This window comes from Caretta caretta, chromosome 1 (genome assembly GCF_965140235.1).
Source record: "Caretta caretta isolate rCarCar2 chromosome 1, rCarCar1.hap1, whole genome shotgun sequence".
NCBI classification, from domain to species: domain Eukaryota; kingdom Metazoa; phylum Chordata; order Testudines; family Cheloniidae; genus Caretta; species Caretta caretta.
The window spans coordinates 326,293,888-326,317,032 of record NC_134206.1 but is presented as its reverse complement, the minus strand read 5'-3'; the positions used below and the strand labels follow the sequence as shown (position 1 = coordinate 326,317,032).

Here is a 23,145-nt window from a genome sequence, read left to right as displayed (position 1 = left end):
CCGTTGGCAGGGGCGAGGCTGGGGAGGGTGAAGGGTCAGAGGGGAAAGGTCGTTCTGGGCTGGCATGGTCTGCCTGCCTCCCGCCGCGGGTGAAGTAGAGATGGATGCTAGGAGGGGCGGGGGCGGGCACAAGGCGGGATGGGAGCTGGGCCGGGATGGGGGCAGGCGGGTGGGGAGAGGAGGGCTGGTATAGCTGTCTCTGCATCGTTCCCTGCGCCATGCAGCCCCGTCCTCTTATTGGTCTACCTTTTCCCTCCCCACTGTCTTCTTCCCTTTTTTTCTGTCTCTCCCCCCAGTCCCAGTCTCTTCCTTCTGTCACTGAAGATCTCTTGTATACCTCTTCTGTGGTATTCATGGCCATTGGATTTTTCACAACAGCAATTAGACCTAAATTGGTAAACCCCCTGGATAATCTCTCTCGCCCTTTCTCAAACTCCGTGGCATAAACTAATTTTTTCAAGTATCTGAGCATATTCTCTATTGTGTTTCTAGGAGATTCAGTTAATTGAAAGTTAACTACCCATTTCTGTTAGTCATGCGTTGCACAAATGTAACAAAAATATATTGCTTTCTGTTGCAGTATGTTAAATATAAGACACATGCTAAGGATATACTTAAAACAGACATAATGTAATCCATAAACTGCTTCCCACAAACTGAGGATAGCAGGACACTAAATTCTCACCAGAACATAGCCCCAGATCACAGCAGTGGAACCACCACCCCCATCTTCCTTGTGAAGTTAGTGTAAATTCTATTAACCTTTTTGTTAACTAACTTTGAACAGTTATCCATTGCTGTATGTTATGAGAACTGGGAATAAGTAGTAAGGTTTCTGTTTTAAAAAAGTGTTTTCTTTTTCCAGATTTTAAATAGTATTGAAACTCATAAATGATTAGTGACGCCATAGAAACCACACAATGTCAACAAAAGGATCCAGTAGATTTGTTTCATTCCCGGCACTTTGTAAAAATATGTGCCCCTATGGTCCGATATTCAAAGTAAGTAACACATCATGTTTAGCTATACACTTTCAATGGATTCTCCATGTAAATGTATGTTAAGTATAAAAATAAGTTTGGTTACTTTTTTTAACAGTTTGGAAAACACGCTTCAAAATATGCATGTTTATCTGTTTATACTGTGGTAATACCTAGACACCCCACTATATTAGGTGCTGTATGGCTAAACGCACTTAAATAATTTAATTTTAAAATAGTTTATTTAGGAAAACAATGTATGTTTTGAGTTTGTTAGTTTGTTTGTTTCAATTTAAATGTCCATATGCTCACAGGTTGGCTTTCAGAACTTTGGTCAGGAAATACAACTGTGATTTGTGTTATACACCAATGATAATTGCTGCTGATTTTGTCAGATCTGTGAAAGCTAGAGACAGTGAATTCACAACAAGCAAAGGTATTTATTGTATATGTTCTTGCTTTTTCAGAGGATTTCATGCAATAATTGATCTTAGAAGGTAGATTCTCTGGTTTCAGAGTAACAGCCGTGTTAGTCTGTATTCGCAAAAAGAAAAGGAGTACTTGTGGCACCTTAGAGACTAACCAATTTATTTGAGCATAAGCTTTCGTGACCTACAGCTCACTTCATCGAATGCATACTGTGGAAAATACAGAAGATGTTTTTATACACACAGACCATGAAAAAATGGGTGTTTATCACTACAAAAGGTTTTCTCTCCCCCCCATCCCACCCATTTTTTCATGGTCTGGGTGTATAAAAACATCTTCTGTATTTTCCACAGTATGCATCCGATGAAGTGAGCTGTAGCTCACGAAAGCTTATGCTCAAATAAATTGGTTAGTCTCTAAGGTAGCACAAGTACTCCTTTTCTTTTTGGTAGATTCTCTGTAACTTGAAGTCTTAACATCATGATTTGAGCACTTTAGTACCTCAAGCAAAGGTTAGGGGTCTATTACAGAGCGGACGGGTGAGGTGCTATGACCTGCAATATGCAGGAGATCAGACTAGATGATCATGACAGTCCCTTCTGGCCTTAAATTCTATTAATCTAGTTGACCGAGCGAAGCAAGGTCTAACACTCAACTTGGTGGCATTTCTGTTTTCTGGTTGTTAACTGAAGGTTGATTATATCCCCCCAGGGTTCACCGGGCTTGTCAATACTTGAAATGCTACAGCTTCACAGCTGCAGTACTGCAATTGCACCGCTGTAGCACATCAATGTAGACACTACCTACGCCGATAGGAGGGGTTCTTCCATCGGCATAGGTAATCCCCCTCCTTGAGAGGCGGTAGCTAGATAGACAGAAGAATTCTTCTGTAGACCTGGCAGTGTCTACAGTTCAGAATAGCTACATCTCTCAGATGGATGGATTTTTGACACCCCTAGAGAAGTAGCTATGCTGATGTAAGTGCCCAGTGTAGAGCAGCCTTTAGCTGCACTGCTGCTGAGGTACTAAGTCTTGCAGACATAAAGAGAATCAGACCTGAGACTATGTCTACACTACTGCGGTAAGTCGACCTATGTTGCGCAACTCCAGCTACGTGAATAACGTAGCTGGAGTCGACGTACCTTAGGTCGAGTTACCGTGGGGTCAACACCACGGGGTTGACAGGAGAAAATCTCCCATTGACTTACCTTACTCTTCTCATCAGGGGTAGAGTATAGGGATCAACTGGAGAGCGATTTGCAGTCGATTTAGCGGGTCTTTACTAGACCCGCTAAATCGACCACCAGTGGATCAGTCTCAGAGCGTCAATCCCTGCCGTAGTGTAGACCTGTCCTTAGTATTTCTGGGCTTATAAGTACAATGGCAAAGATTTTTGTAGTTCTGGTCCTACAGAACTTAGAAGTTCCACAGGACCTTTTATTCAAGGCTTCTTTTTTTGTGGTTTTAAAAACTCTTTGGGAGCTTCAGCACTTAGCTTTACATGACTGATTCTTCTGGTTATCTGAACCTGCCAACTTTTTTGGATGTTTCCGATGTCCTCTGATGCCTTTCTAAAATCAAGGAGCAGAACTCAGCTGGTATAGATTATTACAGTTCCATTGAAGTCAATGACAATTTACACAAGCTGAGGATCTGCCCCAAAGATTGCTTCATCTTACTCCTGGGGAAATTGTGCACCAAAAAATTACAAATTCTGCGCACAATATTTTAAAATTCTGCATATTTTATTTGTCAGAATAACACAATATAATCACACCAGTTTCAATTATTTTTGGTCATTTATTTCAAAATACCTGTCAGCAAGTATGTCTGTAACAATGCAGACAACAAAAAAGACTCAGAAAACGTTCTTGACAAATAAATCCTTACTAAGCATATTAATACAGAACTCTGAATAATAATTCATTTAAACTACAATACAGAACCATATTTCCTGCACCCCTCAGAAGCAGTGCAAAGGCTTGGGGGAGTCAAGGATAATGGAGGAGCTGAGGGAGAAGGAAGGATTGCTGGAACGGAGCCTGGGTGTGAACTTGGAGGGTTGTTGTGTGTGGGTGGGAAACGTATGGAACATTTTTTTAGGGGGTGGGGAGGAATTGTTAGGGAGCTTCCCCCATGCAGACCCTGGCTGACCCCTAGCCTCTCCCATTCAGTCAGACACATCTGCCCCATCCCCATGTGTTCCTGCACCCCCTCCCACTGTGTCTCTGTGCCCCCACCCAGCCACTCACCTCTCCCTATGTAGCTCTGCACCCCCTCCCCCATCACCATGTGGCCCTGTGCCTCCATTCCCATTCAGCCTCTGCCCCAGTCTGTCCTCCTCCACTAACCCTTATGAGCCCCTGTCTGACACCGCCCTGCAGCCCCCAGCAACCCTTTTTCTTCCCCCGCTGGCTGGGAACTGTTACTGTGGTCTATGCCCACAGCGCAATCTTGTGGGCAAAGGGCAGAACTGCAGAAGTTATTTTCTGCTGGGAGCTGCCACTATTCTTGCATCACAGTGTCCTCTGGTGGGCAAAAGTGGAACTTCAGCAACATTTTGGCAGAAGCTCTTTTCTGTGCAAAAAATTAAAACTATGCATGGCTCATTAATTATGCACATACAGTAGTGCAGAATTTCTCCAGGAATACCCATTTGTGAGATATGGTCTGTGGCTTCTACCATGAAGGCCGTGGAGAGTTTGGTCTCCAGCCATTAATTAGAGGATTAGGTTTGCAGTTTATAATCCCATATTTAGAGTTTTCTTTGGTCTTGCAGTGCTCTGTGGAATGTGTTTAAAAAAATCAGATATGGATAAAGTTGTGTAATTAAGGTTGGTGCTAGAACTGGTGCTTTATTATTTCTAGACTTGCTGACATTTTAGGTTTTATGAACTATAACCTTCCAATTTTCTTTCTTTAAAAATATATTTAAAACTTAACCCTGAATTTCTTTACTTCTTAATTGGTTATTAATATGTCACCATTATAAGAACCCTATTCTGTTCAGTTTCTAATGTTTCCTTATATTTTGTGTGTCAGAACTTCCAAATAAGGCAATATAAGAAATGAAATCTGTGTTTTTTAGAAAAAAATACTTGTCTCTCTTTCTGTCATTGGAGACTATTTTTATTTTGTAAAAAGAGTGGAATTCTTTTTTAGAAATAAATGTTTCTTCTAAAAATTATTTTCTTGTGGCAACACACATTGAAACAGTACTGCTATTAGAAATAGCAGGAAAGGAAGATATACAAGAGATTGACTTTATCCAGGAATAACAAAACATTCATAAGTTTAGAATTCTTTGTTTACCATTTTTTTTAAATCTTCTGTTGTTATACTGATTACATTAAAGACCTGATTATGTTGACTTACTTAAATAATTAGTAAGGGTGAGTTTCATATGTAGTATGCATTGTTCTTGTTATGGTATATTCTAAAAGAGCTCTCTCTTTGACTAGGTGATCGCCCACTGATTGTTCAGTTTGCTGCTAATGAAGCACAGGTTTTATCTGATGCTGCCCGTATCATCTGTCCTTTTGCAGATGGAATAGACCTAAATTGTGGCTGTCCTCAGAGGTAAAACTTTAAGAAGTTGGAAGAATGAAACAATTAGGGACAATGAAAAATGAAAAATCACTTCCTAGTTTTCCAAATCCAAAAGAAATAGTGATAAATTGATGGTAGTTCTTAAATGTAGAAATTCTGATTTGTCTTCCTGAGAAAGCATTCAGAAAGCAGTCTCAGGAGACCTTCTGCATTGGTGAGACAGTAGAGTCCAGGCATATTATCAAGGTGCCATTCTTTGAGTCTATGATGTTGAGTGTTGACTTAATAGGGAATTGGCAACCTTTGGTGGACAATTGTTGAAGAGGCATTAACAGTGGCATCAAAAATGCTGCACACTGACTTACCAGACAGGGAATGAAAGCTTCATTGCAAGTGACTTGGGAAGTATATTGAGGGAAACTTTGTGGCTATTCTCAAAATGTTGGTGTAAGTCCTGATGCCTGAGAGACTTCTACAAGTAAAGAATATCCTTTGAAATAACTCTTCCTTCTGTATTAAGTCGTGATTGTTTAATGTTCAAGAACTACTTGCATCTTTGATTAGGTGCTAAATGTTTGTCAGTGAGATCAGTGATCTGCTCCTCACTTAAAATCTTCCAGATTTTGTTATTGTATGTCGTGACCCAGTCAGACTGAAAATATTCATACACAATTGAAAATATTTATTAAGTGGTTCAAGTTAGACCTATTAAGTAATATTGGAGGTGTTTTTAGTCAAAACACATTTTACAAACTGAAAACATCAACTAGAAAATGTAGGGAAGCACAACCATAGGTAACTTATAATAAGTGCAAATATTTAATTACTCAAGTGGTCTAATTAGATTCTCATGACTTGAAATAACAATTATCTCCTAATAATTTTACACATAGAAATGTATTAGTTTCTCTCTATCTTTTAACCCAGCTGCTTTGAAATATCAAATTGAGAGTTTTTGTGTGATCAGAGCTGTATGGTTATATTTACTTTGCACAGTCCACCCAAGAGACCAAGCTTCCAATTTCAAAACCATAGGAAAATCTGTGTTTTTGGCTTAGGGTTTTGGGTTTTTTTAATTTGAAAATCTGCTTATAAGGACAAATTATTTAAATACTAATAAATAGCTGCAATTAGGTTAGAGAAAATGGTACATCCTGCCATTCTCACGGGTATAGTTTTCACAGTTAGATTAAGAGGGCCATTCAAATAAGGGCCTTTTTCCAACAGTCCTCATAAAATTTCTCTTTGAAAACATCCCATGACTCTATATAGAAGATGAAATCTAGCTGTTTATTGGCCCACATCACATTGTATCTGAGTGCCTCAAAAATGTTAATTTATTTTTCCTTATGATGCCCTTTTGGGGGCAAGGGGATGGGTAAATATGTTATAATTTAGCTGATTAGAAACTGGATTGGAGAGAGACTAAGTAACTTGTCCAAAGTCACATAGGAAATCTGTGATAGAACCAGGAATTGAAGCTACATCTCCCAAGACGTGAGCCTTAACCATAAGAACATCTTTCACCCATAGCCAGTGCTATCTCTGCCTTCTTCCCTGTTGACAAAATAATTCACCAAATGTGTCAAAAAGGAAACTGAAATAGTGCATTAGGTTGAAACTGACCTTTTATTGCAAATATACAGTGCAAACGTTGTTCTCTTTAACTTAAAGATGGGCAATGGCGGAAGGTTATGGTGCTTGTTTAATAAATAAACCAGAGCTGGTTCAAGATATGGTGAGACATGTACGAAATCAAGTCGAGAACCCCAGATTTTCAGTATCTATTAAGATAAGGTAAGTTTAGACCACTACTATGCCTCAAGACAATAAAGCATGTTTATTATTTAATCAGACAAAACAGGCAATGTTTTGGGTTAATATTACCTTTACAGAAAAAGTGCCATAAGCATGGTCTGTGGAGATTTGCACTCAGCTTTTTGGTAGGTCAACCCTGAGGTCTTTAACAACCCCAGCTGGTCAGGATCTGTTTTCTTTCTCATCCAAAATACATTTGGAGACATGTAATCCTACAAAATTGCAATCAGTGTTTCTCTGGTGCTACATGTCCTCAAGTTTGCTTTGGTTTGCAAGAACACACTGATATCCAAAGCAACATAAAAGTCATACATTTTTTAAAAACTCAGAATTCATGAAAGGTAAAATGATCACAGCCTAGTTGAATAGTTTTGTATTGTTTATGCAACCATATCACCTAGTGCTCTGAACCAAGCTAAGCAAGCTTGGGTCAAGTTACCACTTGGATGGGAGTTCTCAAAGGAACATAGGGGGAACAGGAAATGATGCTGGTAAGTTAGTGATATTTTTTCCTTCTACCAGTTTAGAACTAGATCTAGTATGGTATTAATGGCATAGTCCAGGTGGAGAAGCTGTCTTTTAGATGAGGCATTAAAAATAGATCCTGACAAATCGTGATTGCTTAAAGATTTGATTACATTCTTTATCAAATTTCAATTTGTGTCACTCTGCCTACCTAAATTCCCACTCCAGTTTCAGTTGGAAAAAGATATCCTTCACTTCACTGACTTCTAAAATATTGTGATGTGTCGCCATGTTGCATTTCAGTGTGGAGGAAGTCATCCAAAACCTACACAGGAATATCAGCAGCTTCTGTTAATAAAGATCTAAAGTTGATTGAGATTTTTCAGAAAAAAAGGTGCTATATAAATGTGAGTTATTTCATTTTTGGTACAAAATTACGCAAAATTATATATTTTTAAGAGCCTCATGGGTTTCTAGCAATTGTTATAAAGTTTGGACACCCTTTCAATTTGAGTGACATGATTGACGTCAGTACTAAATCAAGGGATATTAATTTATTAAAATAATGTGTTATATGATAAAAGATCTGTTCATCTTCCAACAATAACGTTCTTTCTTCAATTCTTGTTTACTTTGCTTTATGATGGGATTTCATGCAGTTGAGATAACTGATGGTGAGGATAATTATTACATTCCTTGGAATTTTAGAATCCATGATGATCTAAAGAGAACTGTAGATCTCTGTCGAAAAGCTGAAGCAGCTGGAGTTTCCTGGATTACAGTTCATGGTAGAAATATAGAAGAACGACATCAGCCAGTACATTATGATGCAATTAAAATAATTAAACAAAATACGTCTATACCTATTGTAGCTAATGGAGACGTTAAAACTTTAAAAGATGCAGAGAATATTCATCATATGACGGGGACAGATGGTAAGAACTCAGCATACTTTGGGTATTATTTCAGTAAACTTGCTGGGAAACATACTTTTTAAAATACACAATTTGTCTGTAAGTTGAATTTATATTTGAGCGTTTTGCACTCTTCAAGGAATGAACTGAGATATGAAGTTCATTGGTTCCGACATCTTAAGGATTCATGAGCAGACACACTTAAAAGCTGTTACCCACACAAAATTCTCTGTTACGCACTCTAGGGGCACCCACCTTTACCCTTCCATGGTCTCAAGGTGTAACCTTCTTAATTTAGGCACCCACCCTTACCCCATTCCTAGGGCTCAGGCGTAACCTTACACTCTAGGGCACACACCCTTACCCTGTTCCTAAGACTCAGGCGTAACCCAGTTAATTTAGGCACCCCCACCCTTTCCCAGTTCCTAGGGCTCTAGGCAAAAGGCACCTAACTTTACCCCTCTGTGGGCTCTGGGCTCTACTTCTCCGGGCTCAACATAAACACCCATTCCCTGTGGACTCAGAGTAAACACCCATTCCCTGTGGACTCAGGGCTTAATCGTTCGAGGGTTTACAGGGTCTTTTACCAGTGAAAGAGCCTTACACAGTAATATCCTACTTAACCTCTATTTATTAACAATCACCAAAACAGAATGCACATGCGACACATACAGTGCTCACCACTCCCAATAAGAGAGATGAACTTTTCTTGATGGCCAGTCAGGATCAGGTCATCTGGGGGACTCCAGTTTCTGCTCAGTGTCATTGGCAGAGTGTTGAGGTCTGTCAGTTCTGATCTTGGGCCTGTGTCCTGGAGTTGGTTCCCAAAGAAATTCCTTTTGGACCACAGTTTATATAGTAAAACTTGAGTCCTGCTAAAATGTACCTTAACCAATCATTTTACTAAAATATTACTAACTAATCCTACCATATTGTAAAACAATTATTTAACCAATCATACTCCATCACCTTAATTAATTTACACATAGCAAAATTAATTATGCAACAGACAGAAACAATCAAAGAACCAGACAGATCATACAGATAAACAATAGAGAAGTGGGGACCATAAAGACAAAACAATAAAGAAATGAGGATTTCACAACTACAACTCTTGATAAGCAGTTTCTTGCCAGACAGAATGCTATCAAACTGAGTTTTCTTTAACCATCTTAAGTTCTGTTTCTTTATCTGGTGATAGTGGGTGCTATTAGGACAGGATCTCCTTAATAGCCCAATATTACATTGTTTTAATGTAATTTAGATGGAATGTGAGGATGTGACTTCCTGCTTCTTAGCTCATGGCTGCTGCTCTCCTAATATGGCTGCAAACAAAGGCTTTACAACATCCCTACAGGAAAAGGCCTTATCCTTACAAAGCATTAGAGTACTACTATGCATAACTATGAATAAGGACCTCCAAGGCAAACTGCAAAAGCCCTTTATTTAAATACTGTATCCCACCCCTACACACAGAAAAGCCTCAGACACTCATCAACCTAATATGAATGATTAATGACATTATTGGAGAATTCTTTTAGACAGATAACGGTTCATTCTGTTCCTACAAGGGAGTGGTGGGCCACCTGCGGCCCGTCAGGGTAATCCGCTGGTGGACCACAAGACAGTTTATTTACACTGGTTTCAGAGTAGCAACCATGTTAGTCTGTATTCGCAAAAAGAAAAGGAGTACTTGTGGCACCTTAGAGACTAACCAATTTATTTGAGCATAAGTTTTTGTGAGCTACAGCTCACTTCATCGGATGCATTCAGTGGAAAATACAGTGAGGAGATTTATATACACACAGAACATGAAAAAATGGGTGTTATCATACACACTGTAAGGAGAGTGATCACTTAAGATGATCCCACCTTGATTATCACTACAAAAGGTTTTCTTTCCCCGGCGCCCCCCGCTCTCCTGCTGGTAATAGCTCATCTTAAGTGATCACTCTCCTTACAGTGTGAATGATAACATCCATTTTTTCATGTTGTGTGTGTATATAAATCTCCTCACGTATTTTCCACTGAATGCATCCGATGAAGTGAGCTGTAGCTCACGAAAGCTTATGCTCAAATAAATTGATTAGTCTCTAAGGTGCCACAAGTACTCCTTTTCTTTTTATTTACACTGACTGTCCGCAGGCACGGCTGCCCGCAGCTCCCAGTGGCCACGGTTCGCCATTCCAGCCCATCCTGCTTCCTGCAGCTCCCATTGGCCGGGAACGGTGAACCGCGGCCACTGAGAGCTGCAGGTGGACAGTCAATGTAAACAAACTGTCTCACGGCCCACCGCAGGGTGCCCACCACTGGTACATGGGGTGCCTCAGTGGCAGCCATTTTGGCCCTTGCAGGTGGGAGATGGATCTGTTACTGTGGCAAATAAAGGGAAGAAGGAGGAGTACTTTCTGTCCTGGATTTTGTCAAGTATCTGGCTAGTCAGTTTCAGCATTATTGTTTCCTTGTACTCCCCAGTCAGTCTGTCTGTGTCACAGAAATGTAGGGCTAGAAGGGACCTCAAGAAGTCATCAAGTCCAGCCGCTAGCCCTGAGGCAGGACCAAGTAAACATAGACCATCTGTTCTTATAAACCTCCAATGATGGGGATTCTACAACCTCCTTTGAAGCTTATTCCTGTGCTTAATTGCTCTTATAGTTAGAAAGTTTCACCTAAATCTCCCTTACTGTGGATTAAGCCCATTACTACTACTTCTTTGGATACAGAAAACAATTGATCCCTGTCCTCTTTATAACTTGCCCTTAACAAATTTGCAGTCTTATCATCAGGTTCCCCTCTCAGTCCACTTTTCTCAAGACTAAACATGCCCAGTTTTTTTCTCCTTTCCTCATAGGCCAGGTTTCCTAAATCTTATATCATTTTTGTTATTCTCTGGACTCTTCAGTTTGTCCACAGCTTTCTTACAGCGTGGGATGCCCTATTCCCACAATACAACTGGATGCCCTATTCCAGCTGAGGCCTCACCAGCTAGTGCAAGTGTTCTTTAAGTCATTTGAGTTACACAAGAGATGAATTTGTTTCCTCACTGTGTGTCAATCAGTAATAAATTTTGCTCAAAAAAACAGGATCATCCTATGTTTTAACTAATAAAAAGAAAATATTATTGGAGGACTGGTTGTGGTTGTTCAAAGAACTGGGAAAGAAAAGTTCCCATTCTGTATATGCTGTGTTTTCTTTCAAATTCTCTATCATGAAGTGCTATTAAGATGGGTAGACTGGACCTTTAAATATCACAGGTAATCTTGGATTTGGACTGTTAAACAGAGTTTCCCAGGGTGCAACTGTCATATTGGCTTTTCAGCTTCTACTGCTCTGTAGTTAGCTATTCACAAGTATTAGATACTGTGGTGATGGGTGGTATACAAAACCCTCAGGTAAACATAAAAAAGTTAAAAGTTAAATTGTATATTAACACTTCTCAAATTTTCCATTTGAAGGTGTAATGGTTGCTAGGGGACTCTTAGCCAATCCAGCCATGTTTGCAGGATATGAAGAGACACCTTTGAAGTGCATCCAGGACTGGGTTGACATTGCTCTTGAACATGGGACTCCTTTTACGTGCTTTCATCATCATTTAATGTACATGATGGAACGGATAACTTCAAAACAGGAAAAAAAGGTTTTTAATGTTTTATCAAGCACCTCAGCGGTTCTGGACTACCTTAATGACCACTATGGGGTGTAACAGCTTTTAAAGTATTTTAATCATGTGAATATTGCATTTTATATTTTAGAGCTGCGGGTACATTGTTATAGTGATAGGTTTCCCCATGCTTATATTTATTAGTCAAAATCACAGTGCATGAAAGATCTCATGCAGTGTAACATTACTGGACATTTCTGAAGTGATCATTTTATATTAACATTATTTTCCACTCAGGAAATATTCATGACTTGAAAATAGCTTTTTTATATATGGCAATGCATTACCATACATAATATTGTGATGCTGTAAGCAAAGTGTCTTATTAGAAAATAAATTATATATGCAGTACCAAAGTGCTTTCAAAGATCATCCCCAATGCTGCTACCCTTACTCACGTGACTAGAAGAGCCACAGGAACAGGCTCAAAGTGTATTAAACAGAATTACATAGAATTGTTCACTTAATTGAGAAAAGCTCAATTGAGACGCCCAGAAAGTATTTATCTAAAGTGAAAATTCAGTATTTATATTTGGTTTTAATTATATGGGCCCCTAAATCACAGAAGAGAAAGGCTTCACACAGCTGCCCCTCTTTAGGTTTCCCATTTGCTGCTCTGAAGCCTGAAATCCCTTAAACTGGCATTGAACTCAGTAGAGTTCCAGATTTTCTTAGCCAAGTGGAAGAAAATTAAGAAATTTTAGTTTCCACTCCTTAATTGATTTTCAAATGGAAGATATGTCTCTTTAATGTTAAGGAATACTATAAATCCAGAATGAAATTGTTTTGGTAACTCAGCTCTCGCGTCAGACCTTGAATCAGTACTTGAAATTAAGCATGTGCTTGTACTGTCCCCTTCACTTCAAAATAGGGCTATGTCTATGCTTCAGGTTAAACACATGTTTAAGTAACTTGCAGACTTAGGGCACAGATCTTAAAAAGATTTGTTCAGCATGCACTATGTACAGTATATGTTCCTAAAATCAAGTGGGTGAGGTGATATCTTTCATTGGACCAACTTCTGTTAGTGAGAGGTAAGAGTTTGAGCTTACACAGAGCTCTTCTTCAAGACTGGGAAAGGTACTCAGGCCAGCTCTACACTTCAGACCTATCTCAATACAACTACGTTGCTCAGGTGTGAAAAATCCAATTCCCTAACCCACTGTGTAGACTACGCTATGTCAATGGGAGAGCTTCTCCCATTGATATAATCCACCTTCCTGAGAGCTGGTAACTAACTACAGAGCTCTCCCATTGGCTTAGGAGTGTCTTCACCAAGACCAACTCCTCAGAGTGTTACAGCTAACTAGAAGGTGGAAGAGGTAAGGGCTTAACACATCTTTCAAGAGACCATTCACGGTGAAGTGGGTAGTATCACATCTACAGTCATAGGATAAAGGAGGCATTAGTAGGTTGTAGATTTTTATAATGAGCCATAGATCCAGTGTCTTTAAGTCCATGATTTTTGGTGTCTAGCAGTTATGAATTTGAGTTCCCAAGCTTGTCTTTTGAAAGTGTTGTGCAGGTTTCCTTGGAGGATGAGGATAGAGAGGTCAGTTATGAAGTGATTATTTTGTGGAAAGCGTTCACCCACCCCAGACATCACCAAACTCAACCATTTAATCCTCACCCATAACAATCTTACATTTACCAACAAATAATTTATCCAAATCAGGGGGAACAGCCATGAGTACTGGGATGGCTCTCCAGTACATCAATCTTTTCATTCTTCTTAAGGAAGAATTTCTGGACAAATGCACCACAAAACCAAGGATACTGATATTTTCATTTGCTGGACAGATGACCAGAAGAACTCTGTGTAAGTTCAAAAGCTTGTCTCTCTCACCAACAGAAGTTGGTCCAATATATTATTTCATCCACCTCATTTCTCTAAGATCATGGGACCAACAAGGCTACAACACTGCTAACAGTAGATGTTCCTGTACAGCAGGGGTGGCTAACCTGTGGCTCCAGAGTCTCATGCGGCTCTTCAGAGGTTAATCTGCGGCTCCTTGCATAGACACCGACTCCAGGGCTGGAGCTACAGGTGCCAACTTTCCAATGCTCACTGTTCAACCCCTGCCTCTGGCACAGGCCCTGCCCCCACTTCACCCCTTCCCCCAAGGCCCTGTCCCTTCCCCAAGCTCTTGCTCTTCTCCTCACCCCCCAGAGCCTCCTGCATCAGGCACAGGGAAGGAGGAGAGGTGCTGATCGGCAAGGCACTGGAGCCAATAGGGGCTCCTGACACAATACTGTGGCTCTTTTGCAATGTACATTGGCAAAATCTGGCTCCGTCTCAGGTACAGGTTGGCCACCCCTCCTGTACAGTGTATAATAATGACATGACAGTATGTAACAGGGCATAGTAGGGCCCCCTTTGCTCCTGCCTCACGCCAAAAAAAAAACCTCAGAGACCTTGTGGCTTAGCAATCACTGGTGCAGTTTATTTACAGCATGTAATCCCACCACCTTCTCACCATATACAGCTTGGGGGTTTCAGCCTTAAGGACTTGTCAGTTTCTATAACCGAGAGAGGCACTCCTACTCTTCTTCCACTCTCTAGCTTCCCCATTTCTCTCTGCCTCCTTGGCTTCTTTCCTCTGAGGCTTTTATGCAGCCGCAGGCTAATTAGGCTGGCAGCTGTTCCCCTTTGCCAATTAGGCACAGGTTTCTCTAACGAGCTCTAATCTACCTTGCATAATTGGAGCTGGCATGACAGAGGGCAGGCTCAGCAGTTTGTGCCCAGCACCCTGTCACACAGAAATAGGATAAAATGAGTGTGGGTAAGAAGCGGTCTTTCTTCTGAATCACCAAAAAAAAAAAAAAAAGTTAGAAAGCTTTTAAACCTGGTTCTCTCAGCCAGGTTTTCACGATCTTGTCTTTTATAAATTGTTCACCCAAAGCATGATTGTCACTATGCACTGTGTTTTCCATAAGCAAAATGTAGTGAAAATTAGAACAAGGTAGTAACATTCTACACCTGCCATTTGAGTCCAGTATAATAAAGATTTTGAACAAAAATCATGTTTCATATGGGGTATGTTTATAAAGCAATTCATGCCAATAAGTGATAAATTATAAGGAATTAGGAGTTTGTTGACTCTCATACCTCTGGAAGTATCAGTATAGTTAAATATAAAAATATTTTCTAATTGTCTGAATCATATATGTAATCATTTTGTAAGTGATTAGACCCGATTAACTTTTGTATTAAATACTTCATAAACTGTTCTGGGGTGGTGTTCTGATTCCTCCAACCCTGCGTTTTATTTTGGAATAAATGTTTTTTACATGAGAATTTTTAAATATGGCAGCAGAAAAGATGAGAGTCATTGTTTAGTTTTAATGAAGTATGTGCCACAGTTGAGACATTACAACAGCATTATCTAGGTTTATTTATTGAAATAAAGACATTTACAATTTTGAGTTTTTCTGTCCATAGCATTCAGGATCCTGTACTATCCTGCTCTGGTCAAAAACCTGACCAGTATGAATTTATTACTCAGTTCGCCGCTCCCTCGACGTGGAGAGGAATATACACACCAGCCCTTCTTAACGGAGATGAGATTTTCCCAAATACTTCACTTAAAAACACACTGATTAAGATAAAACAAAACAAATGTATTAACTACAGAAAGATAGATTTTAAGTGATAGCAAACAAATCAAAGCAGATTACTTAGCAAATAAACAAAACGCAACTTAAACCTGATATGCTAAATAGATAGGATTTGGATTAGCAATTTCTCACCCTTACTGATGATACAAGCAGTTCACCAAGCTTCCATACACAAGCTAGAAATCTCTTTAGCTTGGGACCAGCATTTCCCCCAGTTCAGTCTTTGTTCCTCAGGGTTTCCAGGTGTTCTCATGTGTGGGGAGTGAGGCCAAATCATTATGTCACTCCCCACCTTATACAGTTTTTCCATACGGCGGGAACCCTTTATTCTAAGCTAAATTTCCAGCCCAGTTTATGGAAAAATACAGGTACCAAAATGGAGTTCAGTGTCATGTGGTCTGGTCACATGCCCTTGCATGCCTTGCTGAGTCATAGCAGCCATTACTCATAGTTTAGCTGAAACATTCCTGGGTGAGGAAAGCTTTTCCATGGTTCATTGCCTTTGCTGATAGGCCATTAGCACTGTCTAACTTCTTCATTGTTGTACCTGAAAGGCTCGTTGTAGGTGTTTCCAACTTCACAACATATTGCGTTAACACATACATAGCAAAACTTCATAACACCAAATACAATGATAGCACGTACAATCCAGTGAGATATTAATGTTTAGCAGATCAAGACATTTAGAATGATACCTCACAAGGCATACTTTGTACAAAATATAATTATATGACAGTGCTGAATATGGGGTACTAGGGTGTCACAGATGGATCTTGTTTTCCATTGAAATAAATGGTAAAACAATTCAGTTCAGTAGGATCAGGATTCTTTATAGTGTTACTGTATATACCCTTGGAAGTTTCATTAATCAAATTTTGTACTCAACCACCCACTACTTATCTCTAATTGCTGAGTTCTTTAACTCTTTGTTTTATGTACTCATCATGAGCAGGCCTGCTGAGTTCAGAGAGTCAAGAAGGGAGGATTATTAGCTGTGATTTCTTAACATAATTAATTTGGCTTCTTTTAACATTTGGAGATTGTTTATTTAATCCATGGTAGACCATAGGTCAGGGATGGGCAAACTACGGCCTGCAGGCCACGTCTGGACCATGAAACCTTTTAATTTGGCCTCAAGCTCCTACTGGGGAGCAGGGTTGGGGGCCTGCCCTGCTCTGCACGGCTCCTGGAAGCAGCAGCATGTCCCCGCTATGGCTCCTACATGTAGGGGCAGACAGGGGGCTCTGCACGGTGCCCTCGCCCCAAGTGCCAGTTCTGCAACTTCCATTGGCCGGGAACCGCAGCCAGTGGGAGCTGCAGGGGCGGTGGCTGCAGATGGGGCAGCACGCAGAGCCTCCTGGCTGGCACCATGCCTCCGCGTAGAAGCCAGAGAGGGGACATGCTGCTGCTTCTGGGAGCTCTGGGAGCGGTGCCTGCGGATCTGTGAACCCCTCGGGCCCAGCCCGGAGCACCCTCCTGCACTGCAAATCCTTCATCCCCAGCCCAACCCCAGAGCCCGCACCCCCAGCTGGAGCCCTCACCCTTCTCCTTCTTCCACAGCCCAACCCCCAATTTCATGAGCATTCATGGCCCGCCATACAATTTCCATACCCAGATGTGGCTCTCAGGCCAAAAAGTTTGCCCACCCCTGCCATAGGTGCTCGAACAAGGGGTGCTGGGGTTGCTGCCACACCCCCTGGCTTGAAGTAGTTTCCATTATATATGGGGTTTACAATTTGGTTCAATGGCTCTAAGCACCCCCACTATAAAAATTGTTCCAGCACCCCTGTGGTAGACATAGAATACTTGCCCCATGTTGGGATTATTTTAATATTTATTACCTGCATATGCAGTTGGGTGTTACTAACTTAGGTCCTGAACCTAAAACAGTAAGCATCTTCTGTACGGGGCTTTCAGCTCTCCAATCCTAGACATCTGTGCCCACACAGAACTTAATTTAAATGAATGGGGCTCCATGTAGGCTCAGGGTTTACCTATGGAAAGTAGCATGTACAACTGGGGCATTAGCTGATACCAATAGTAATTTAAGGGTTCTTGATTGGACCCAGTTCTCCACTACTGCAGTCAATGGAAGTTTTGCCATTAACTTAGGGTTGCCAACGTTCTGATTGCAGAAAACTGAACACCCTTGCCCTGCCCCTGCCCTGCCCCTTCTCGAAGGCTCCGCCCCTACTCACTCCATCCCCTTACCCAGGGGCAGCAGGTTTGTATAATTTTTGGTGGTGCCCAGAACAGGTTCCTCCACCACACTCACACACACACACACCCCTGCCTAAGGCTCTGGGAGGGAGTTTGGGTGCAGGCTCTGGGCTGGGACAGGGGGTTGGGGTGCAGGAGGGGGTGTGGGAGGGCATGTGGGCTCTGGGAGGGGGGTTGGGTGCTGGGTGCGGTCTCTGGGCTGGGACAGAGGATTGGGGTGCAAGGCATGGGGCTGGGCCAGGAATGAGGAGTTTGGGGTACAGCAGGCAGGCTCCCCCTAGCCCTTTCCCCACCGGCAGCAGCGAGCTCAGGGGGAGAAGGGCTCTTCCCCGGGCCTCCCAGCACTCACCCAAGCTGCCCTAGGCTGCTACTCGGAGTCACCTGCTGTGGGGGGGGGGCTGCCATGCGCCTCCTCCCCCCCCCCCCGCAGGTGCAGTAGCCACCTCAGCCTGCCCCTGGTGCCGCTCCCTTGTAGCCATCAGTGGCCGGTGAGGGAGTGCAGTGTGGAGCTGCAGGGGGCAGCTGCCTGCTGCCTAGGGCAGGCAGGGACACTCGGGGAAGGCGCACAGGGGTGGCAGGCGGGGCCAAGGGACACTCCAGGGGAGGCGCGCAGGGGCAGCAGGCAGGGCCGGGGAAGAGAACCGGACATGAACATTGGTGGAGTTGGGCCCCCCAGGCCCTGAATTTGCTGGACCCTGGGCATACAACTCCCTGCCCCTGCCCCTGCCCCTACCTCCATCGCTCACTCTCCCTCACCTTCGCTCACTTTCACTGGGCTGGGACAGAGGGTTGGGGTATGTGGGGGGGTGAGGGCTACAGCTGGGGTGCAGGCTCTGGTGTGGGGCCAGGGATGAGAAGTTTGGGGTGGAGGAGGGGGCTCTGGGCTGGCGCTAAAGGGTTTGGGGTGCAGGAGAAGGTGCAAGCTCTGGAAGAAAGTTTGGGTGTAGGCTCTGGGAGGGAGTTTGGGTACGGGAGGGGACTCCGGGCTGGGGCAGAGGGTTGGGGTGTGGGAGGGCTCCAGCTGGGGGTGCAGGGCTCTGGGGTGGGGCCAGGGATTGTGGCTCTGGGCTGGGGCTGAGGGGTTCGCAGTGTGGGGGAACAGGCTGCGTGCTCTGGGAGGGAGTTTGGGTGCAGGAGGGGGTTCAGGGCTGGAGCAGGGGTTGAGATGTGGGCGGGGGTGAGGACTCCAGCTGGGGGATGCAGGCTCTGGGGTGGGGCTAGGGATGGGGTGTAGAAGGGGGCTCCGGGCTGGGGCCAAGGGGTTTGGAGTATGGGAGGGAGTTTGGGTGAGGGAGAGGCTCAAGGCTGGGACAGGGAGTTGGGATGCGGGAGTGGGTGAGGGGTGTGCGCTCTGGGTAGTGCTTACCTCAGGCAGCTCCTGGAAGTGGCCAACATGTCCTTGTGGACCCTCGGCGCAGGAGCAGCCAGGTGTCTTTTTGCGCTTCCCCCGTCTCCAAGCACTGTGCTTGCAGCTCCCATTGGCCATAGTTCCAGGCAAATGGGAGCTGCAAAGCTGGCGCTCAGGGAAGAGGCAGTGCACGGAGCCTCCCTGGCCACCCCTGCGCCTAGGAGCCAGACATGACAGCCGCTTCCCAAGAACCATGCAGAGCCAGGGCAGGCAGGAAGCCTGCCTTAGCCCCACTGTGCTGCCGATCGGACTTTTAGCTGCCCAGTCAGTGGTGCTGACCAGAGCCGACAGGGTCTCTTTTTGATCAGACGTTCTGGACCAAAACCGGGCGCCTCACAACCCTATGTTATCTTCAGTGGTTGAAGGTTTAGTTACATGGTCCTCTGCTCTTGCCAGATGGTATGTGTGGGTTGACTTCTGCCCATATAGAATGTATTGCATGATGAATCCTATGCTAAGAAGATCAGAACCTTAGATGACAGGCACTTCAGAGTAGGGATATACATATAACCTGCCATGAACACTGTGCTGCAAAACTACATGAATAACAATACATTTTAAAAAATTGTTTTAATCTGGGTCATATTATTCCAAATAAATCAATTGATCAGAGTAAAAAAGAAAAGAAAACCAAATTCCAACACCAGTGCTACATGATGCTATATAAATACATAATATTCAAATAAGGAAAAAGTATCACCAGCAGGCAAGGTATCACAGAGAGAGCAAAGAAAAGAAGACCACCATACTGAATATCTTAGAATCAAATTCAGTATAGTTTTTAGGCTGACTTCATTTTACCTGAGATCTAAAGACCAGCAGGTGCCAGGGACAGACACCATGTTGCTACCCACACTGCAGGAAGCGCCTCATGTTGCCAGACAGTGAGTAAATACCTCTGGTACTCTTTAAGCTGCTGTCCTGCTATTTGGAGAGGACTGGGTGGGAGGCAAGAAGTCCTAGTTCTAATCTTGGCTATGTCTGGCTCAGTGTCAAGGCACTTTTCTGTCTCTGTTTCTTTGTATGTAAAATGGTGATAACAATATTTATAAGGTTTAATTACACACACAAAATTACATTAAAAGGACATTATTAACGTTGGAAAGTCAAACATTCAAAAGTTAGGGAATGCCAGAATTAAGGTTATCTGTGAAACCTCTGTGACACTCTGTACCTCAGCACCCCCATCCTTGTAAAATGATTATGTGGTATCCAATGCAAAGTTTGTCATGTCAGGTGTCTTCGGAAGGCTCATGATGCACTGAGCATTGTTGTTACATTAAGGTTATAGGTTATAATTTCATGTATGTAGTTATGAGGCTGAATATGTACCCTCATGGCTTAAAATAAGCCCAGGCAAAAACTCTCCAAGAGCAGAGAGGCAGTTCACACCTCATCAGGGCAGGTATGGGACAAACCCAGCCCTGCCTTACAGGAACAAAGGACACTGGCCTAGGCAGCAACAAAAGGATCTGTTGGACTCTCAAGTGAGTCACCCCCTTTCCTTTGGCCAGTTTGGGTCTGCGATGAGGTAATGCTCACCTGACTCTGAAGATGAGGCTCAAAGCCAAGAGGGAAGAAAGAGCATGATAAAAGGGAGAGACTTTGCCATGCTCTTCCTCTCTCTTCCACCTACATCTACAGATACCACACCAAGCTGATCAAAGGGGAGAGCCTGGCTGAAGAGCAACCAGCCAGCCTGTGGTGAGAAGCATCTAAGTTTGTAAGAGCATTGAAAGTGTTAAGATAAGCTTAGAATGTGTTTTGCTTTTATTTCATTTGACCAAGTCTGACTTATGTTTGGACTTATAATCACTTAAAATCTATTTTTATAGTTAATAAATCTGTTTGTTTATTCTACCTGAAGCAGTGCATTTGGTTTGAAGCATGTCAGAGACTCTCCTTGGGATAACAAGCCTTGTACATATCAATTTCTTTGTTAAATTGATTAACTCATATAAGCTTGCAGTGTCCAGCCGGCATAACTGGACACTGTAAGATGGAGGTTCCTAGGGTGATGTCTGGGACTGGAGATATTGACTAGTGTCATTCAGTTGCAAGTAGCTGGGAGCAGTTTACATGCCAGAGGCTGTGTGTGAACAGCCCAGGAGTTGGGGTTCTCACAGCAGAGCAGGGTAAGGCTGGCTCCCAGAGTCAAGGATTGGAGTGATCTAGCAGATCACCGGTCCAGATAACACCAGCGGGGAACATCACAACCTCAATTGAGCCCTCTTGTGCATATGTATTCTGGTAGTCTTCAATTACATGATCCCATTCTGTACACTCCACAGGACCCCTGCCAAAGGCCTGGTTCTGACACAAAGGCCACCCCCCTCTCCCACCAAACTTCAAGCCCTGGTTGGGGCATCCAAGCGTTTCAAATAAAATGTCTCAAGAATTTAACAAGAGCAAAACAATGTATATTACCTAGTCTCATTTCTGGAAACAGCTGAACGGTTCTGGGTGACATTAAAAAAACCAAGCCTGACACCCAGCATGAGAAATTTCAGCCCAAATGGCTAAAGACTGGCACAGTTATCAGCGGCTGTAAACAGGGTCATGTCAGGGGAAGCATTTGGCAACCTTAACAATAGGCAGCGCCCCCAGTGGCACCTATAATGTCTGTAGTACTGTGAACATGCTTTAAGCATGCTCAATATTATTGCTCTGCCCCCACCGCACCCCCTGGAGTTCCTATGGGGTGGAGTTCTCCCGGAGGAGCCAGTTTTGGAAGAGCCAGAGGTAAACAGGGTTGCCAACTCTGACTGAAGCTATTCCGGGAGATTCCCCCCCAACATGACATAACCTCATTTTCTTAAAATATCCTATTAAAATCTCCTGGGTTGCTTTAAATAGTCACCAGGAGATCGATGTCGATTCTGGGAGACTCCAGGCCCATCCTGGAGGGTTGGCACCCGTAGAGGTAAAGGTGGGGCGGGAGCCTGACTTGGGCAGGCAGCGGTGGCCTCTTTTGCCAGACCCAGCGGCGGCTGCTGACAGTGGCGAGAGGCAACAGGGGCGTGGAGGCGGGAGAAAAGCCAGAAGCCGCAGGAGGGCAGAGCCACCAGGGGCGTGGGAAGGTGAGAAGAGGGCCAGTCACGGCGGGGGTAAGGGGGCTGGGATGAACACGGCCCAGCCCAACACTCGCTCCCTGGGGAGAAGGAGGCGCCTCCCCTATGCCCGAGGCGTCCCCGCCCCAGACGCCCTCCGCCCCGGGGGGGGGGGCCCGCCCGCAGTCCCGCCCCGGCCTCCCATTGGGCGGGGAGGCTGTGACCGAGCCCGCCGGCCCGCCTCAGGCGTCCGTCAGCGGGTGCGGAGGACAAGGCGTCGCTAGTCAGGCCACCCCCTTTTCCCCGCCTCAGGCAGGCCCGGCCGGCCTCACGCTCCGCGGGCTGGAGGCAGGTTTCCGCAGCTGCCCCGAGGCGGGAGGCAGGATTTTGTTCCGTGTGAGTCACTGCGAGCCTGACACCCTCCTCGCTCCGTGCCGGTCCCCCGCCGTGCCTCGGCCGCACATCCCAGCAGCCTGGGCAGGCCCGGCTGAGCCGAGCTCCGTGCTCCGGAGCTTGCCCAGGCCGGTCGGCGGCGGCGGCGTTTCCTGGCGCTTGGCAGAGGCTTTGGCCTCTGCGCCGGGGAAGGGCTGGGGGCTCCCTGTGCAGGAGCGTTGTCTTGGGAACGGGAAGGGGGGGGAATCTCTCAGCTGCCCCCCCCCCCCACGCACGAGGGAAAGGAGTCGCCTGTAGCGCCCAGACATGATTCCTCCCCGGCGGCGCTGGGCGGCTGCCCTCAATACAGCGCCCTGGCCCTGGGCGGAGGAGAGGCTGTTTGTGCAGTCTCGAGGCCGCCCGAGCTCTTCATGCGGGGAGGGGAGGGGAGGCTTGCGCGTCCTCCGGACTAAGTTACTTAAAATCCCCGCCCTTTGCCCAGTCACCCACCTTGAGACCCCTCCCGGGCATGAGGGCGTGTTCGGGCCTTAAATATCCGGTTTTAACTTGAAATGGGGAAGCTTTGGCTCAGCCTGAACTCTGCTCGCTGCGGGATTCATCCTGCGTGCCTCAAAGCCAATTTGCAGTGACTGCTCTGTCC

At 44.2% G+C, this 23,145-nt stretch overlaps 2 protein-coding genes and 1 long non-coding RNA gene across 5 annotated transcripts in view; 2 read left to right on the top strand and 1 right to left on the bottom strand.

Moving 5' to 3' along the window:
* DUS4L (dihydrouridine synthase 4 like) lies at nt 1-14,837 on the top strand. Of its 2 annotated transcripts, none has more exons than XM_048836344.2 (7): nt 1-89; nt 866-1,001; nt 1,295-1,416; nt 4,871-4,988; nt 6,633-6,755; nt 7,950-8,176; nt 11,611-14,837. In XM_048836344.2, exons 2-7 carry the CDS (start codon nt 892-894, stop codon nt 11,856-11,858), a joined length of 948 nt encoding a protein of 315 aa, XP_048692301.1. In that variant the 5' UTR covers nt 1-89; nt 866-891; the 3' UTR covers nt 11,859-14,837. The 2 variants fall into 2 exon arrangements, with proteins under 2 accessions (XP_048692301.1, XP_074980595.1); XM_075124494.1 differs by lacking the exon at nt 1-89 and adding an exon at nt 192-741.
* LOC125630425 (uncharacterized) lies at nt 7,657-23,145 on the bottom strand. The gene is made up of 3 exons (XR_007354666.2): nt 22,995-23,145; nt 8,828-8,991; nt 7,657-8,012 (listed from the first exon to the last, which is right to left on the bottom strand). It is a non-coding gene; the product is annotated as an uncharacterized LOC125630425 (long non-coding RNA).
* Nucleotides 21,786-23,145, top strand: part of LOC125630423 (B-cell receptor-associated protein 29) — a 56,031-nt gene continuing 54,671 nt past the window's right edge. Inside the window, exon 1 of one of the 2 annotated variants that reach the window (XM_075124495.1) lies at nt 21,786-21,804. The gene's annotated coding sequence lies outside the window, so the exon portion shown is untranslated. Of the gene's footprint in view, nt 21,805-22,350; nt 22,509-23,145 lie in introns of those variants that run through there. The other variant, XM_048836346.2, reaches the window with a different exon arrangement.